Source organism: Lissotriton helveticus, chromosome 4_2 (assembly GCF_964261635.1).
Source record: "Lissotriton helveticus chromosome 4_2, aLisHel1.1, whole genome shotgun sequence".
Lineage (NCBI taxonomy): Eukaryota > Metazoa > Chordata > Amphibia > Caudata > Salamandridae > Lissotriton > Lissotriton helveticus.
The window spans coordinates 100,351,095-100,367,137 of record NC_136064.1 but is presented as its reverse complement, the minus strand read 5'-3'; the positions used below and the strand labels follow the sequence as shown (position 1 = coordinate 100,367,137).

The window sequence follows — 16,043 nt, the reverse complement described above, 5'->3', positions numbered from 1 at the left end:
CAATAACTGATGTTAATTAATAATTTTTATTAAAAATGAATAATACCTGCTGCCCAAGAGATTCTTACAGCTTGGGGCCTGGTATAGTCTGACTTGTCACACTTTTAGGAGTGTGATGGTTATGTTATGTTAAAGGTACTTATTGAGCGCACGTACATCATGCGGTTTCATGGCGCTATGATCCAGGGAGTGCTGCCGCTGAGAAGTTCATTTGTATGCCTGGCAAAAGAACCAGGGGGCATATTATCAAGTAAGGCAGTTACATTATCGCCGCTTTTATCGGCAGGAAACTGCCGATAAAGCGGCGATAATGGGCTTGATAATATGCTCTATGAATTCCAATCGAAGCCAATGTTAGATGTCTTATTTATTTTTATTTATTTATTTATTGCCATTTATAAAGCGCAGCGTATACCCGAAGGCGTCTTGGCGCTGGTTAATTTGCAAACTTCAGATGGTTATTAAATGCTCCAACAGGGTACCCACTTATTTAAAAATGATTGGGTAAACAACCACGTCTTAAGTCTCTTACGAAATTGGAGGAGTGTAGAACATGTTCTGATGTCCTGGGGCAAAGTGTTCCAGAGTTTGGGGGCAGCGACCATAAAGCGGCGATCACCCCATGACACCGTTTTGGTGCGAGGGACCACTAAATGGTTGCAGTTGGAGGATCGGAGCTGGCGGGAAGGTTGATATGGGCACAATTGATCTGTTAAGAAATGCGGACCTTGCCTGTTTAGTGCTTTGTAAATGTAAACTATACACAGCGATTTAAATCTGATTCTATTCTGGATCGTCAACCAGTGGAGTCGTGTGATAGCGTCCGATATAGGCGCGAACTTTGGAATTCCAAAGAGCAGGCGTGCTGCCGCATTTTGTATCGACTGCATTTTTCTCATGACTCTAACTTGGGTGTTTAGGAAAAGCCCGTTGCAATAGTCCAATGATGTTAGAACCAATGAACTAACCAATGTTTTAATGGCGGTCGCTGGAAGATAGGGACTTATTTTCCGGATCATGCGAAGTTTATGGTGGGCTGTGGAGGCCACTTAATTGGCATGATCCATGAAATTAAGTCCGTCATCAAAGGTGACTCCCAAATTTCTTACTTTAGTCACTGGTTTAGGGGGGGCACCAAAAGTGGAAGGCCACCAGAAGGCAGACCAGTCCGGTGAAAGAGGTCCGAAAATCACAACCTCAGTTTTTTCTGAGTTGAGTTTCAGGCAGTTTATAGCCATCCACTCTCCTATCTCTGTCAATCCATTCTGGAAGCGTTGGGCGACCTCCCCTCCGTCACCCCTAATGGCCATAACCAATTGCGTGTCATCAGCATATGAGGTTAGGCTCATCCCATGTGCCTTGATGACATTGGCAAGGTCCGACACATAGATATTAAATAGTGTCGGACTCAGGGATGAGCCTTGAGGTACCCCACATGGCTGTGTCAGCTTAGCAGATTGGTAAGGTCCAAGAGTGACGGCCTGGGTTATATCAAGGAGAAACGAGACGAGGAGGTCTCTTGCCGTAGAGCAGATGCCCACATGTCTTCACATCTAACATGGGCTTCGGTTGGAATTCATAGAGCATATTATCAAGCCCATTATCGCCGCTTTATCTGCAGTTTCCTGCCGATAAAAGCGGCGATAATGTGACGCCCTTTCTTGATAATATGCCCCCAGGTCTTTAAAAGCTTCCTAAATTGAGAGTACGAGGTTGTCGCTCTAATATCAGGAGGAAGAGAATTCCAGAATGTTGGGGCCAGGACTGCCAATCTTAGGCCCCCAGTTTCTTACGTTTGAAAGGAGTAACTAAAAGGTTGAGGTGGGAAGACCTAAGATTCAGGGTAGGGAAGTATCTCTTTGCCCGAGAAGAAGCAAACGCTGGACATTTGCCATGGAGCGCTTTAAATATAATACATCCCAGCTTGAATGCATGGGCGTTCAGCAACCGGTAACCAGTGCAACTTTTTCATGATCGGTCTGCCATCTGGGCTGGTGATTATTTAATCTAGCAGCCTGATTTTGCACAAGTTGCAGTCTTTTGGCTTGGTATTAAACCTAGGCAATAAACTCCGCTCCGCAAAGGAGTTTTCTACTGTACTCACAAACCTTTAGTAAACCAACTTTCCCTTTACGTGCTAAATAAACATATAACCAATTCACAAAAGCGAACTTTGAAAAACATCAGGCAATGAGAGAGGTGATGATTTTGGGGTCACCCCTTACCTAGGGTGAGGGCAAGCAGATGCCTTGAACACATAGAGCATATCATGCTGAATGGTTCAGTGGTGGTCCCATCCTCCTAGGACCGCCCCAAGCAAAGTTATGGGCAAAATTACAATCCCAACCAAAGGCCTTGCAAAGCATTATGGGGCGAGATTCTAGAGGGCAGTGAATATTATAGTTTTAGCTCTCAGCTGAGCCCGAGAGCCCCTGCCCCTTGAGCAGTGTTTTGATATTGGATACTATAATATTCACGGCACTCTAGAATATCGTCCCACAATGCTTTACAGGGCCTTTGGTTGGGATTGTATTTTTGCCCATACCTGTGCTTGGGGTGGTCCTAGGAGGATGGGACCACCTCCGCATTATTTCAGCATGATGTGCTCTTTGTGTTCAAGGCATCTTCTAGGTCCTCTCCCTAGGTTAGGAAGGACCCCAAAATCATCACGTCTCTCACTGCTTGCTATTTTTCATTTTCACTTTTGTGAGATGACTATATGCATTTAAGCATGTAAAGATAGAATTATTTATTGTTTAACTAACGGCTCTGCTTGCTATATTTTCATTTTTGTGAGATGGCTAAATGTACTTTAACATGCACAGTTTTTTTTTTTTTGTTTACTAAAGGTATGTGAGATTTCTGTTTAAAACTTTTATTAATACACAACAATGGAGTTGATACACAAACTCTGGAATACACTACTGTAACCACATTCTATTGATAAAACAACTTTACCTTTACATGCTACAAACCATGTAACCAGTTCACTAAAGTGAGCTTTGAAAAATATCAGTCAATGAGAGAGGTGATGATTTTGGGGTCCCCACTAACCTAGAGGGAGGACCAAGCAGCTGCCATGAACACATAGAGCACATCTTGCTGAACGATTCAGTGGTGGTCCCATCCTCTTAGGACCACCCCAAACACAGGTATGGGCAAAAATACAATGCCAACCAAAGGTCAAGCAAAGCATTATGGGGCGAGATTCTAGAGTTTGTGAATATTATAATATTAGCTCTCAGCTGAGCCTGGAGAGCCTGCCCTTTGAGGAATGTTTTGATATTGGATACTATAATATTCATGGTGCTCTAGAACATTGTCCCATAATGCTTTGCAGTGCCTTCGGTTGGGATTGTATTTTTGCCCATAACTGTGCGTGGGGTGGTCCTAGGAGGATGGGACCACCACCGAATCCTTCAGCAGGATGTGCTCTTTGTGTTCAAGGCATCTGCTCGGTTCACTCCCTAGGTTAGGGAGGACCCCAAAATCATCACCTCTCTCACTGCTTGAAGTATTTTCGTGAGATGATTATATGCATTTTAGCATATAATAATAGAGTTACTTGTCGTTTTATGAAGGGTATGTGAGGTTTCTGTTTTATTAACTGTGGTGAGACGGAATCGAGTTGTGGAGCGGAATTCACATAGAGTTTTTGATCAATTCTGCAGAATTCCGTGTGGTGGTACTCCACCAACTACGCCCACTGTTGTATGGTATGCTGGTATACCAAAGTGAAGAGAGTTGGCATAGTCAATGTGGGAGATGACTAAGGCCAGTTCAACTTGGGTCAGGGCATCGGTGGTAAGAAATCTGCTGATTTTCCTGATCCTCCGAAGCTGGAAAAAACAGAAACTACTGTCCCGATCTGAGATTTCATCGACAGGGCGCTGTCAATAGTGATGCCGAGGCTTTTGATAGATCTTCACAGAAGGGGGGATTTCCCAACTCTGGCGGCCAGAAGTTGGAGTTCCAGGGGTTTGAGGGCCCTCCCGATTTGGATTAATTTGTTTTATCTGTATTCAGCTTCACGCGATGGTTACTAGTTTTGTTTTGGGAGCTTTAGCAGGGGCAATGGGTGGTGCCAGCTCTAGTGACCTCCTGACAAGGGCTCCAGCACTTATTTTATTACAAAAAATGTACTGGGGCTGTCCCTGGAAGTGTGAAAAAATGGAATGCCCGGTCCCTGTATGAGGGGCTCCTGAGGACCACAGACAGCCGGGTCTGGTGGCTCAGTGGACTAATGCATCCACTGCAGGCGTCTGTGTTCGACCTCATGGTCACAGGTTCAAATCCCGGCGGGTCCACTCAGCCTTTCATCCTTCTGAGGTCGATAAAATGAGTACCATTGAGTTGGGTAACAATAAACATCTGTTATTCAGAGCCAAGAGACCTACGGGTGAACGTGCACTTTACAAATACATGTTATGTTGCTATGTTATACTCCAGGAGGTACCACAAGTCGCACCCTTGAAAGGGAACTCGCACTATTAGGCGCTGTCCAGACTCGTTGACCTACTGTCATATGAGGGGATGGTGGGCGGGGTCTGGATTCACACTGGCTATACTGACCCTGTGATTGTCCAATGTCAAGCACTGTATGAGGTATCGTCTGAAAACAATAAAAAGTAAAAACATTTAAAAAAGCCATATAAACAATATATATACTGTTGTTGTAGTCACCACAATGTGGGTTATTTGAAAAGAACAGATTGGGCTGCACACGTCTACTACACCCATTTTCAACACAAAGATTTCCCTGAGGCGCAAAAAGTGGCTCAAATGTGTGAGGTGCTTTCTGGAGCATAGCAAGGGGAGCAGGGGGTGGTCCGCCCCGGGCAGCATGGGTTTTAGGGGCAGCGGCCTTTCCCACCTCTGCTCTTACCTGTGCCAGTTGGGGATATCAAAAGCAGGATTCACCAATTCCCCTCCCTTATATGCGGCCGCCATGGGGCAGCAAACGCAGGGACCGCCATGGACGGCCAAAGGTCTAGCTACGCCACTGGGCGCTTTCAATAATTTATTACAATCAGTTGATGTTTCACACATTTTTGCAATGTTTTCAGAAACTGAAGTTCATTTTAGTTGTGGTTCAGAGATGTTTGTGTAACACTAGGGTGGAATATGTGCAAAAATAGTGCAGAAAAACTTTTACTTCTTGTACCAGTGCAAACTTTGAGGAATCGATAGTAAAGGAACATCCTCTTTTTTGATTGAAGTAGTAAGCGTTGTATTTATCCAATACGGTGCATTCCTGTCCTTTCCCCTGGCACTGACGCCATTTTGGATGCCTAGCGAGAACGCAAGCACCTTTGCAACTTGGTGCAAGGGTGCCTGTGTTGCATGCAGGATTGATTTTGTGCCGGAAGGGACACGTTCCTGCTCAAAAACAATCCTGAGAGGCTTTTTTCTCTTTCTATGCGTACTGCTGAATGCTGCACACGTAGAAAGAGGAAACAAAGAGGAGGAATAAAGATATTTCTCCCGTTATGCCTCACCTGGGAGGCGTATCTTTTTGGCTCATTCCTTGGTTCACCAGGTTTGGTAGATCTGGGAATGCATCTTAAACCATGGGAGTTGTGTGGGAACACCCACACGCCGCCCGTGGAACGCCTCCCTTGCACTAAGCAGTGTAACGCAGCGATTTGCGCTGCATTTCATTACTCCATATTCATTAGGCCATCGAAGCCACGCACAATGGCTTTGCGTGGCTTCAAAAATATGACTTTAGGTTTGCGTCGCTCTTGCACCACCTTGCGTGGCACAAAAGTGACGCAAACAGCTCATAAATATGGCCTTAAGTCTGGTAGACAACACGCGGGTGCACCTTACTCCGTGGGACAGAGTGGTGAACTGAATTCCGTCAGAGGATTCTCCTCTGGGATTTACCATTACTACCCATTCTAAATCCGTGCACGTGCAGGGTGGCGCTGGCGTGAGTTACCAGTAATACACCTAAGAGAGCCCACGAGCAACGCTTTGTAGGCAGAGCTGCTCACTGCTGTACATTGCGCGCAAATTGAAAGAACACGCGGTTGTGGTTTTACCAGTGAGCGAGGCAATGGCTCTCTCAGCAAGTCCGGCTTTAGGGGGGGTGGGACCGGTGCAGCCGCACTGGGCGCTGAACTAGAAGGGTGGCACTGACCTGTTGGAAGGGGTGGTGCTGTGTTTAGCAATACCTTATGATTAAGACTCCCTGTTTTCCGTTTTTACTGATTTTTACAGATAAATACAGACAGAAAACCATTTATTTTTCTGTCTGTATTTACTTTTAAATATGGATAAAAATGGAAATTGGGTTGTTTTTGAAGATTCTGAATGCTGTCAATCAGGCAAGAAGATTACAAAAATAAAGGAATTTTAGTAAAGAGCCTTAAACAGTAGTAGATTTGCACAACTGTGATACTAAAATGTGCATGTTTTCTTATAAGTGCATATTGTATCATCCGAGTGTGTGTATTTATATATATATATCGTTGAAACCTGTCAGGTGTGCAGGCAACAGTGTACATTAACCAGTTAAATAAATGCAGAAATATACACATTTCAGTTCAATTTTTTCACATAACCTAAAATAAATATGGATAAATACAGACGGAAATGACAAGAATATAAATACCATAAAACCGGGAGCCCTACTTATGATGTAACAACACGTGCAACAGAGTTTCTTGTACGTCCAGTTTTCAGGCAGCAATAAAAATGTCAAGATAACTCTTGTGATTAATGTTCCTGCTAGAGAGAGAGCATCAGAGTTTTATCTAGGGGCAGTTTGGACTCACCATAAAGTAGCGCAGAGGGTTAATATGCCTGCTGCAGAGAACAGATCTGTATTTTATGTGAATAGCTGAGTAGATTGGTAAATCTAGCCCTTACCAGCACTTTAAAATAAATGAAACATATGTGAGAGAGGAGCTATGGAGAGAGGAGAGGCCCTTTTGCTGGGTGGTAGTGAGGAAAGCCGAAGAGCAGGTCATGGAGTGGGGGGGCCACAGGACACGTCTGTTCCACCCTCAAAACTTGCATCCCGGAGATAGCGCCTGAAGGCTAGTGAGAACCTCAAGCCACATTACTGACCCACTGTCTGATTACCTTTTTCAGGTGTGGAGTGCATCATTTTCAACACGGAGCACATGACATGCATGTGGAACAGTCAGGGGAGGCCGGAAGTGAACAATTCCCTCTTTTACTGGTAGGTGAAATATGACAGTCGCACCTACTTCCTGTCCTTCTCATGTCCATGCTTTGTGTCTGCAATTCTTCCTTCGTTTTACAGCCACAACCTCCTTTCCATGTCTTCCATCTTCACTTCTTTGTCTCCCTGTTCGACCCTCCCCCAGTCTCTCTCTCTCTCTCTCCTAAAGTTAGACATCCCCTCAGAAGCAGAACAGTCCATGGCAGCCACTCCCTCCTAGGATTATATACTGCACCACTGTCGTGCAAGGAATCACACTTAAGGAGTGTAAGGCACCCCTGCCATGCAAGGTACCACACTGTGGGGATGTAAGGCACCACTGTCCTCCTAGAGGCCACACTGGGGAGTGTAAGGCACCACTGTCCTCCTAGAGGCCACACTGGGGTTATGTAAGGCACCACTGTACTCCTAGACGCTACGCTGGGTGTGTGTAAGGCACCACTGTCCTCCTGGAGGCCACACTGGGGGTGTAAGGCACCACTGTCCTCCTAGAGGCCACACTGGGGTTATGTAAGGCACCACTGTCCTCCTAGAGGTCACACTGGGGGTGTAAGGCACCACTGTACTCCTAGACGCTACGCTGGGTGTGTGTAAGGCACCACTGTCCTCCTGGAGGCCACACTGGGGAGTGTAAGGCACCACTGTCCTCCTGGAGGCCACACTGGGGAGTGTAAGGCACCACTGTCCTCCTGGAGGCCACACTGGGGAGTGTAAGGCACCACTGTACTCCTAGAGGCCACACTGGGGTTATGTAAGGCACCACTGTACTCCTAGACGCTACGCTGGGTGTGTGTAAGGCACCACTGTCCTCCTGGAGGCCACACTGGGGAGTGTAAGGCACCACTGTCCTCCTGGAGGCCACACTGGGGAGTGTAAGGCACCACTGTCCTCCTGGAGGCCACACTGGGGAGTGTAAGGCACCACTGTCCTCCTAGAGGCCACGCTGAGGGTGTGTAAGGCACCACTGTCCTCTGCGAGGCCACGCTGAGGGTGTGTAAGGCACCACTGTCCTCTGCGAGGCCACACTGGGGGTGTGTAAGGCACCACTGTCCTCCTAGAGGCCACACTGGGGGGTGTAAGGCACCACTGTCCCCCTAGAGGCCACACTGGGGGTGTAAGGCACCACTGTCCTCCTAGAGGCCACACTGGGGGGTGTAAGGCACCACTGTCCTGCTAGAGGCCACACTGGGGGGTGTAAGGCACCACTGTCCCCCTAGAGGCCACACTGGGGGTGTAAGGCACCACTGTCCTCTGCGAGGCCACACTGGGGGTGTGTAAGGCACCACTGTCCTCCTAGCGGCCACACTGGGGGTGTAAGGCACCAATGTCCTCTTAGATGCCACACTGGGGAGTGTAAGGCACCACTGTCCTCCTAGAGGTCACACTGGGTTGTGTAAGGCACCACTGTCCTCCTAGAGGTCACACTGGGTTGTGTAAGGCAACACTGTCCTCCTAGCGGCCACACTGGGGGGTGTAAGGCACCACTGTCCTGCTAGAGGTCACACTGGGGGTGTAAGGCACCACTGTCCTCCTAGAGGCCACACTGGGGGCGTGTAAGGCACCACTGTCCTCCTAGAGGCCACACTGGGGGTGTGTAAGGCACCACTGTCCTCCTAGGGGCCACACTGGGGGTGTGTAAGGCACCACTGTCCTCCTGGAGGCCACACTGGGGGTGTGTAAGGCACCACTGTCCTCCTAGAGGCCACACTGGGGGTGTGTAAGGCACCACTGTCCTCCTAGGGGCCACACTGGTGGGTGTGTAAGGCACCACTGTCCTCTTAGATGCCACACTGGGGTGTGTAAGGCACCACTGTCCTCCTAGAGGCCACACTGGTGGGTGTGTAAGGCACCACTGTCCTCTTAGATGCCACACTGGGGTGTGTAAGGCACCACTGTCCTCCTAGAGGTCACACTGGGGGTGTGTAAGCCACCACTGTCCTCCTAGAGGCCACACTGGGTTGTGTAAGGCACCACTGTCCTCCTAGCGGCCACACTGGGGTGTGTAAGGCACCACTGTCCTCCTAGCGGCCACACTGGGGTGTGTTAGGCACCACTGTCCTCCTAGAGGTCACACTGGGGTGTGTAAGGCACCACTGTCCTCCTAGATGCCACACTGGGGTGTGTAAGGCACCACTGTCCTCCTAGAGGTCACACTGGGGGTGTAAGGCACCACTGTCCTCCTAGCGGCCACACTGGGGTGTGTTAGGCACCACTGTCCTCCTAGAGGTCACACTGGGTTGTGTAAGGCACCACTGTCCTCCTAGAGGTCACACTGGGGTGTGTAAGGCACCACTGTCCTCCTTGAGGCCACACTGGGGTGTGTTAGGCACCACTGTCCTCCTAGAGGTCACACTGGGTTGTGTAAGGCACCACTGTCCTCCTAGAGGTCACACTGGGTTGTGTAAGGCACCACTGTCCTCCTAGCGGCCACACTGGGGGGTGTAAGGCACCACTGTCCTCCTAGAGGTCACACTGGGGTGTGTAAGGCACCACTGTCCTCCTTGAGGCCACACTGGGGGTGTAAGGCACCACTGTCCTCCTGGAGGCCACACTGGGGTGTGTAAGGCACCACTGTCCACCTAGTGGCCACACTGGGGGGTGTAAGGCACCATTGTCCTCCTAGAGGCCACACTGGGGGTGTGTAAGGCACCACTGTCCTCTTAGATGCCACACTGGGGTGTGTAAGGCACCACTGTCCACCTAGCGGCCACACTGGGGTGTGTTAGGCACCACTGTCCTCCTAGAGGCCACACTGGCGGTGTGTAAGGTACCACTGTCCTCCTAGAGGTCACACTGGGGGTGTGTAAGGCACCACTGTCCTCCTAGAGGTCACACTGGGGGTGTAAGGCACCACTGTCCTCCTAGAGGCCACACTGGGGGGTGTAAGGCACCACTGTCCTGCTAGAGGTCACACTGGGGGTGTAAGGCACCACTGTCCTCCTAGAGGTCACACTGGGGGTGTAAGGCACCACTGTCCTCCTAGAGGCCACACTGGGTTGTGTAAGGCACCACTGTCCTCCTAGAGGCCACACTGGCGGTGTGTAAGGTACCACTGTCCTCCTAGAGGTCACACTGGGTTGTGTAAGGCACCACTGTCCTCCTAGAGGCCACACTGGCGGTGTGTAAGGTACCACTGTCCTCCTAGAGGCCACACTGGTGGGTGTGTAAGGCACCACTGTCCTCCTAGAGGCCACACTGGCGGTGTGTAAGGCACCACTGTCCTCCTAGAGGCCACACTGGTGGGTGTGTAAGGCACCACTGTCCTCCTAGAGGCCACACTGGCGGTGTGTAAGGCACCCCTGTCCCCCTAGAGGTCACACTGGGTTGTGTAAGGCACCACTGTCCTCCTAGAGGTCACACTGGGGGTGTAAGGCACCACTGTCCTCCTAGAGGCCACACTGGGGGGTGTAAGGCACCACTGTCCTGCTAGAGGTCACACTGGGGGTGTAAGGCACCACTGTCCTCCTAGAGGCCACACTGGGGGGTGTAAGGCACCACTGTCCTCCTAGAGGTCACACTGGGGGTGTAAGGCACCACTGTCCTCCTAGAGGCCACACTGGGGGGTGTAAGGCACCACTGTCCTCCTAGAGGTCACACTGGGGGTGTAAGGCACCACTGTTCTCCTAGAGGTCACACTGGGGTGTGTAAGGCACCACTGTCCTGCTAGAGGCCACACTGGGGGTGTAAGGCACCACTGTCCTCCCAGAGACCACACTGAGAGTGTGTAAGGCACCACTGTCCTCCTAGAGGCCACACTGGGGTGTGTAAGGCACCACTGTCCTGCTAGAGGCCACACTGGGGGTGTAAGGCACCACTGTCCTCCTAGAGGCCACACTGGGGGTGTAAGGCACCACTGTCCTCCTTGAGGCCACACTGGGGGGGAATAAGGCACCACTGTACTCCTAGAGGCCACACTGGGGGGGTATAAGGCACCACTGTCCCCCTAGAGGCCACGCTGGGGGTGTAAGGCACCACTGTCCCCCTAGAGGCCATACTGTGTGTGTAAGGCACCACTGTCCTCCTAGAGGCCACACTGGGGGGGTATAAGGCACCACTGTCCCCCTAGAGGCCACACTGGGGATGTGTAAGGCACCACTGTACTCCTAGAGGCCACACTGGGGGGGTATAAGGCACCACTGTCCCCCTAGAGGCCACACTGGGGATGTGTAAGGCACCACTGTCCTCCTAGAGGCCACACTGGGGGGGGGGTATAAGGCACCACTGTCCTCCTAGAGGCCCCACTAGGGGTGTGTAAGGCACCACTGTCCTCCTAGAGGCCACACTGGGGGTGTAAGGCACCACTGTCCTCCTTGAGGCCACACTGGGGGGGAATAAGGCACCACTGTCCCCCTAGAGGCCACACTGGGGGTGTAAGGCACCACTGTCCTCCTTGAGGCCACACTGGGGGGGAGAATAAGGCACCACTGTACTCCTAGAGGCCACACTGGGGGGGTATAAGGCACCACTGTCCCCCTAGAGGCCACACTGGGGGTGTAAGGCACCACTGTCCCCCTAGAGGCCACACTGGGGGTGTAAGGCACCACTGTCCTGCTAGAGGCCACACTGGGGGGTGTAAGGCACCACTGTCCCCCTAGAGGCCACACTGGGGGGTGTAAGGCACCACTGTCCTCCTAGAGGCCACAATGGGGGGTGTAAGGTACCACTGTCCTCCTAGAGGCCACACTGGGGGTGTAAGGCACCACTGTCCTGCTAGAGGCCACACTGGGGGTGTAAGGCACCACTGTCCTGCTAGAGGCCACACTGGGGGGTGTAAGGCACCACTGTCCTCCTAGAGGCCACACTGGGGGGGAATAAGGCACCACTGTACTCCTAGAGGCCACACTGGGGGGTATAAGGCACCACTGTCCCCCTAGAGGCCACGCTGGGGGTGTAAGGCACCACTGTCCCCCTAGAGGCCACACTGGGTGTGTAAGGCACCACTGTACTCCTAGAGGCCACACTGGGGGGGGTATAAGGCACCACTGTCCTCCTAGAGGCCCCACTAGGGGTGTGTAAGGCACCACTGTCCTCCTAGAGGCCACACTGGGGGGTGTAAGGCACCACTGTCCCCCTAGAGGCCACACTGGGGGTGTAAGGCACCACTGTCCTCCTTGAGGCCACACTGGGGAGGGAATAAGGCACCACTGTACTCCTAGAGGCCACACTGGGGGGGTATAAGGCACCACTGTCCCCCTAGAGGCCACACTGGGGGTGTAAGGCACCACTGTCCTCCTAGAGGTCACACTGGGGGTGTAAGGCACCACTGTACTCCTAGACGCTACGCTGGGTGTGTGTAAGGCACCACTGTCCTCCTGGAGGCCACACTGGGGAGTGTAAGGCACCACTGTCCTCCTGGAGGCCACACTGGGGAGTGTAAGGCACCACTGTCCTCCTGGAGGCCACACTGGGGAGTGTAAGGCACCACTGTACTCCTAGAGGCCACACTGGGGTTATGTAAGGCACCACTGTACTCCTAGACGCTACGCTGGGTGTGTGTAAGGCACCACTGTCCTCCTGGAGGCCACACTGGGGAGTGTAAGGCACCACTGTCCTCCTGGAGGCCACACTGGGGAGTGTAAGGCACCACTGTCCTCCTAGAGGCCACGCTGAGGGTGTGTAAGGCACCACTGTCCTCTGCGAGGCCACGCTGAGGGTGTGTAAGGCACCACTGTCCTCTGCGAGGCCACACTGGGGGTGTGTAAGGCACCACTGTCCTCCTAGAGGCCACACTGGGGGGTGTAAGGCACCACTGTCCCCCTAGAGGCCACACTGGGGGTGTAAGGCACCACTGTCCTCCTAGAGGCCACACTGGGGGGTGTAAGGCACCACTGTCCTGCTAGAGGCCACACTGGGGGGTGTAAGGCACCACTGTCCCCCTAGAGGCCACACTGGGGGTGTAAGGCACCACTGTCCTCTGCGAGGCCACACTGGGGGTGTGTAAGGCACCACTGTCCTCCTAGCGGCCACACTGGGGGTGTAAGGCACCACTGTCCTCTTAGATGCCACACTGGGGAGTGTAAGGCACCACTGTCCTCCTAGAGGTCACACTGGGTTGTGTAAGGCACCACTGTCCTCCTAGAGGTCACACTGGGTTGTGTAAGGCACCACTGTCCTCCTAGCGGCCACACTGGGGGGTGTAAGGCACCACTGTCCTGCTAGAGGTCACACTGGGGGTGTAAGGCACCACTGTCCTCCTAGAGGCCACACTGGGGGCGTGTAAGGCACCACTGTCCTCCTAGAGGCCACACTGGGGGTGTGTAAGGCACCACTGTCCTCCTAGGGGCCACACTGGGGGTGTGTAAGGCACCACTCTCCTCCTGGAGGCCACACTGGGGGTGTGTAAGGCACCACTGTCCTCCTAGAGGCCACACTGGGGGTGTGTAAGGCACCACTGTCCTCCTAGGGGCCACACTGGTGGGTGTGTAAGGCACCACTGTCCTCTTAGATGCCACACTGGGGTGTGTAAGGCACCACTGTCCTCCTAGAGGCCACACTGGTGGGTGTGTAAGGCACCACTGTCCTCTTAGATGCCACACTGGGGTGTGTAAGGCACCACTGTCCTCCTAGAGGTCACACTGGGGGTGTGTAAGCCACCACTGTCCTCCTAGAGGCCACACTGGGTTGTGTAAGGCACCACTGTCCTCCTAGCGGCCACACTGGGGTGTGTAAGGCACCACTGTCCTCCTAGCGGCCACACTGGGGTGTGTTAGGCACCACTGTCCTCCTAGAGGTCACACTGGGGTGTGTAAGGCACCACTGTCCTCCTAGATGCCACACTGGGGTGTGTAAGGCACCACTGTCCTCCTAGAGGTCACACTGGGGGTGTAAGGCACCACTGTCCTCCTAGCGGCCACACTGGGGTGTGTTAGGCACCACTGTCCTCCTAGAGGTCACACTGGGTTGTGTAAGGCACCACTGTCCTCCTAGAGGTCACACTGGGGTGTGTAAGGCACCACTGTCCTCCTTGAGGCCACAGTGGGGTGTGTTAGGCACCACTGTCCTCCTAGAGGTCACACTGGGTTGTGTAAGGCACCACTGTCCTCCTAGAGGTCACACTGGGTTGTGTAAGGCACCACTGTCCTCCTAGCGGCCACACTGGGGGGTGTAAGGCACCACTGTCCTCCTAGAGGTCACACTGGGGTGTGTAAGGCACCACTGTCCTCCTTGAGGCCACACTGGGGGTGTAAGGCACCACTGTCCTCCTGGAGGCCACACTTGGGTGTGTAAGGCACCACTGTCCACCTAGCGGCCACACTGGGGGGTGTAAGGCACCATTGTCCTCCTAGAGGCCACACTGGTTGTGTGTAAGGCACCACTGTCCTCTTAGATGCCACACTGGGGTGTGTAAGGCACCACTGTCCACCTAGCGGCCACACTGGGGTGTGTTAGGCACCACTGTCCTCCTAGAGGCCACACTGGCGGTGTGTAAGGTACCACTGTCCTCCTAGAGGTCACACTGGGGGTGTGTAAGGCACCACTGTCCTCCTAGAGGTCACACTGGGGGTGTAAGGCACCACTGTCCTCCTAGAGGCCACACTGGGGGGTGTAAGGCACCACTGTCCTGCTAGAGGTCACACTGGGGGTGTAAGGCACCACTGTCCTCCTAGAGGTCACACTGGGGGTGTAAGGCACCACTGTCCTCCTAGAGGCCACACTGGGTTGTGTAAGGCACCACTGTCCTCCTAGAGGCCACACTGGCGGTGTGTAAGGTACCACTGTCCTCCTAGAGGTCACACTGGGTTGTGTAAGGCACCACTGTCCTCCTAGAGGCCACACTGGCGGTGTGTAAGGTACCACTGTCCTCCTAGAGGCCACACTGGTGGGTGTGTAAGGCACCACTGTCCTCCTAGAGGCCACACTGGCGGTGTGTAAGGCACCACTGTCCTCCTAGAGGCCACACTGGTGGGTGTGTAAGGCACCACTGTCCTCCTAGAGGCCACACTGGCGGTGTGTAAGGCACCCCTGTCCCCTAGAGGTCACACTGGGTTGTGTAAGGCACCACTGTCCTCCTAGAGGTCACACTGGGGGTGTAAGGCACCACTGTCCTCCTAGAGGCCACACTGGGGGGTGTAAGGCACCACTGTCCTGCTAGAGGTCACACTGGGGGTGTAAGGCACCACTGTCCTCCTAGAGGCCACACTGGGGGGTGTAAGGCACCACTGTCCTCCTAGAGGTCACACTGGGGGTGTAAGGCACCACTGTCCTCCTAGAGGCCACACTGGGGGGTGTAAGGCACCACTGTCCTCCTAGAGGTCACACTGGGGGTGTAAGGCACCACTGTTCTCCTAGAGGTCACACTGGGGTGTGTAAGGCACCACTGTCCTGCTAGAGGCCACACTGGGGGTGTAAGGCACCACTGTCCTCCCAGAGACCACACTGAGAGTGTGTAAGGCACCACTGTCCTCCTAGAGGCCACACTGGGGTGTGTAAGGCACCACTGTCCTGCTAGAGGCCACACTGGGGGTGTAAGGCACCACTGTCCTCCTAGAGGCCACACTGGGGGTGTAAGGCACCACTGTCCTCCTTGAGGCCACACTGGGGGGGAATAAGGCACCACTGTACTCCTAGAGGCCACACTGGGGGGGTATAAGGCACCACTGTCCCCCTAGAGGCCACGCTGGGGGTGTAAGGCACCACTGTCCCCCTAGAGGCCACACTGGGTGTGTAAGGCACCACTGTCCTCCTAGAGGCCACACTGGGGGGGTATAAGGCACCACTGTCCCCCTAGAGGCCACACTGGGGATGTGTAAGGCACCACTGTACTCCTAGAGGCCACACTGGGGGGGTATAAGGCACCACTGTCCCCCTAGAGGCCACACTGGGGATGTGTAAGGCACCACTGTCCTCC

At 53.0% G+C, this 16,043-nt stretch overlaps 1 protein-coding gene across 2 annotated transcripts in view; it reads left to right on the top strand.

Annotated features, from left to right (window-relative positions):
- The window catches only part of IL2RG (interleukin 2 receptor subunit gamma), a 175,067-nt gene that overhangs the window by 30,532 nt on the left and 128,492 nt on the right, over positions 1–16,043 (top strand). For both annotated transcript variants that reach the window (XM_078640206.1, XM_078640207.1), the window contains exon 3: positions 7,102–7,192. In XM_078640206.1, coding sequence (XP_078496332.1) covers positions 7,102–7,192 — 91 coding nt within the window. The remainder of the gene's footprint in view (positions 1–7,101; positions 7,193–16,043) is intronic.